The following is a 3,841-nucleotide window of genomic DNA, read 5'->3' as shown; positions in this document are numbered from 1 at the left end:
AAAGTATACAAAATTATTTTGATACGTAAAAACTGTAAAATAAAGTAAAACGTTCTATAAGAAAAAAGAAAAAAGAACCAAAACGACATAATGAAACATTTCATCATTAATACATACAAGAGTAACGAAATTATACAATCATTTAAACATATGCAAAATTGCGCGAAAAGCATGGTCTTCATCTAGTAGGACACTTTTAATACCGAGCCACTGATGTATATCTATTTTCATTTACCGATTACATTTTTCGCAGAGACTATTCAAACAGCTGGAATTGCAAAATATGGAGCAGACGAAAAAATTGCACGAGGTCAAGATGAAATTGAATAACGCCTCGGCTGCCTTAGACACAACGAACCAGCGGTTGAAGTTGAGTGCGCAGGAACGCGACGAGCAGAAGTATCTCGTGGAGAAATACGTGAACACGGAGCGGTCTTTGTTGAATCATGGGCAAACTTTGTTAAATGTCGCGAACACAGCGACGGAGGACTCCTACAAATTGCACGATAAAATTGCTCGGAAAAAGTGATTATACTATTATTTATTCACAGTTTCCTGTATTTCGTCTTTTCGCCAGAGGTGTGAAAATACTCAGAAAATCTAGTCGAGTATTACTTGGTTCAAATAAACATACTGTGTCGGGTATTCAATAGATCCGAGAGGCTCGAAAGAATCAAATAATTCGAATAAACCGAACAGTTCGAGTAAACCAAGTAGCTCGAATAAATCGGGCAGTTCGAACGGAATCGGGTAGTTTGTAAAAGGTAAGCTGCTCAAATTAAACAGAGCACTACAATGACCCCACTGATTAATTCAAATGCAGAGTAATAGCTTACAGTAGACGAATATTTTTAATCGAAAAATCCAAATAAATAGATCGTGCATTCTATGCTTCGTGCATATCCACATTAGAAATGTATATTAAATATACTACTTTCTGAATACGTACTACATAGCAATCATTAATATTTGATCATGTGCTGTTTTTTAACTACTGAATTAAATAATTAATTTGAAAAATGTCTTTTTCACATTTCTTGCAATTATTAAAAACATGTATCTAATGTCGATGCGTATCCTAGTAATAAATGAGACGTGTGATGGAAAATTTGTATGAAGTAGCATATGAAAATGCAAAAGAGAGCAAAACGTAGTGTGTATATTTTTATGTTTCTCACAATTTAATTTAGCCACCTAATATTAGTAGAAAAAACATAATACAGAAATACTCAGTATAAGATATTACATAAATGTAAAAGATAAGAATATAGTAAAAAAAATACTCAAAATTACGTCAAACGGCCATCGGTTGAAGTATGAAAAATGTGTGTTAAAGTATTAATGAAGAAAGTATGTAAAGAAAATCTCGGCGGGTATTGAATGTTATATGTACAACAAAGTAGTTGAACTATCAACCTTTCGACATGAACGACTGTCTATAATAAGTGTCAAATACTTTTTGAGATTCAATTCACATGCAAATTTCATGAAAATGCCCGGTGTATCCGGGTTGATTAGGTTCTTTCATAAGTAATAAAAGAATAAGAAGAAGGTATGATAAATTATAGGAAAATGAATATCATTCGAATACATGTTCATAAAATTCTACGAAAGTTCTATATGTATACTCGATTCTTTCGTGCCATTCGGTTCTCTCGAGTTTTCGGACCGGATCAGAAACCGAGTCTCGATTCGGTTTGATCATCGAACTACCCGAAGATTGAAATATTTCGACACCTCTATTCTCTACCTCTCATCTTTATACCCTCCCAAAAAGTGATTATATTACTTGTATTTATCGAAATTCGTGAACCGTTCTAATGCAGGCTATATAGTTAGTTCTACAAAGTAAAATGAATTGTACCATTATTTTTGCTTCTAGCGAAACGGAACGAGCGCTCGAGGCCCAAGGCGAAAGATTCCGAAATAACGTTTGCGAATATCTGCGAGGAATTCAAAGTGATGTATTAGCATATACGGAAGAGTTGAAGGAGTCTTTTACATCAATGACGAGTGAACTCGGTAATGAAACAACCGTTTTTCTTTAGTTTTCTTTAGTAAGAGAGAATGTGAAAATGAACTCAAAAGTAGATTCTGTTATTTAATGTTGAACCGTATTATTTGAAATCTTTTATTTAGTGCTTGCATATTTATTTTAATTATTTCCATTTCTGTTGCTGTTTTCATTAGATATGGAAACGTTTTTTATCTATGAGAACATGCAACGAATAGGTAATCAATTATCCACGGTATTATCCGAAGAACACTTGCCTGAAACCAATAATCTAGTGAGCAACATAAACGAATCCGTACGTATAATTCAAACGTTTCTTTACAATAGCGAACCACATAATATTTCTCACTTTCCGTTATACATAAGATACATAGTGACTCATCAATATTCGGATACATTTAAAAACGGATAACTTTTGTAATATCGTACAGAGGAACTTAAATTTCTGTGGGATATTAAAGGACTTAGTGTACTACATAACGTATAAGAGAAAATTAAAATAAATTGCTATTCGTTGAAGTCTCGAATGAAAGAATTAAAGAACATGATTTATAACATTTGTCTGCGAAAGTCGTCGTTGATCGATGAAAACGAACTTTGGATGAATTTTTGTCTTTCTCTCTCACAAACCGATAGAGAAAGAGAAGCTCTTCTATTAATTTCCATTATTTTCTTTCTCTCAGTCGTCTCATCCCAAATTTAATCGTTAATTATCAATTAGACGAATAAAAAATCTACAACCCTGATTTAAAAACGTAATTTAAGAGACAATGTCCGTGGATTTCAATTATTTCTTACTTATTTCAGTACTCGCACCTTCAAAATGAAGCACAAATCATAGCAACGAACCAAGTGACAACGATGGAATCTCAAAACAAATTAATAAGTAAGAAGTTTCTGGAATTAGCCGCAAGTGTCGAAGATATGATTAACAACGATATCTTAACAAACTTGATGGCTATGAGAAACTCAGTGTTTGAAAAATTGAAAGAAACCTCCGAAACAATTAACAAGCTCATAGATTCTTCATGCGAGCAGCAGCTTAAAATTTATAATGAAACGTGCGAAAATGTTCTGAACGTTCAAGAAAACGTGAAGATTATTCGTGAAATGCAGAAATCGACTGAGAAGCAACAATTGTTCTCGGAGGTACAAGAAACAATACGCCTGACATTCTTTTTACATGGTATTTTTTTACACGAATCTAAGTTAAATTTACGATGATAAATAAAAATTACGCGGTCTCTATTAACACGATTCTGTAATCAGTATTTGTATTACTTATTTTTTTTACTCGATGTTCGTTTATTCGATTCGCTTTTACCGTATAAAAGGAGGGTCAGGCGTATACGGCATTAGAAATTTAATGAACCATTTAAAAGTAATTTCGTATGTAAAAACTAGTTAGTTAGTATCGTCTTTGCAGTTCCCTTTCGGGTTTCAACAGCTAATAGATTTTCATCTTTACCCTTACTAAAGCATATTTAAAATACACGAACACTCGCAACAGTTAAAATATTTCATCGTATGCGAAATCTAGAGTCAGAATTGTACATTTGTTTTCAGATGATGGAAAACGCCTATTCTCAGCTGAATGATTTGAAAAGAAGCGAGGAGAAGCACTGTACCAACGTACGTGAAAAGTGTGATCGTCTTCACGAACTTTGTAATGAGTTCAACGATCAAACGGCGGATAGTTACAATGCGAACACAGAAATGAGGAACGAATTACGGGAGCAGGTACGAGAGGGTATAGAACGGATTGAGAACGATGTTATTGTCAGTACGAAACAGGTAAATTATTCACTTGTTATTCTATTTACATAC

At 33.5% G+C, this 3,841-nt stretch overlaps 1 protein-coding gene across 1 annotated transcript in view; it reads left to right on the top strand.

Moving 5' to 3' along the window:
- LOC108624531 (kinesin-like protein Klp61F) overlaps positions 1 to 3,841 on the top strand; it is a 12,761-nt gene that overhangs the window by 6,438 nt on the left and 2,482 nt on the right. Inside the window, exons 9-12 of the mRNA XM_026813190.1 lie at positions 1,883 to 2,022; positions 2,191 to 2,414; positions 2,780 to 3,163; positions 3,581 to 3,826. Of these exons, the coding sequence (XP_026668991.1) occupies positions 1,883 to 2,022; positions 2,191 to 2,414; positions 2,780 to 3,163; positions 3,581 to 3,826 (994 nt within the window). The remainder of the gene's footprint in view (positions 1 to 1,882; positions 2,023 to 2,190; positions 2,415 to 2,779; positions 3,164 to 3,580; positions 3,827 to 3,841) is intronic.

This window comes from Ceratina calcarata, unplaced genomic scaffold, assembly GCF_001652005.2.
Source record: "Ceratina calcarata isolate Rehan_Ccalc_2016 unplaced genomic scaffold, ASM165200v1 scaffold311.2, whole genome shotgun sequence".
Lineage (NCBI taxonomy): Eukaryota > Metazoa > Arthropoda > Insecta > Hymenoptera > Apidae > Ceratina > Ceratina calcarata.
This window is presented reverse-complemented; position numbering and strand designations above follow the sequence as displayed.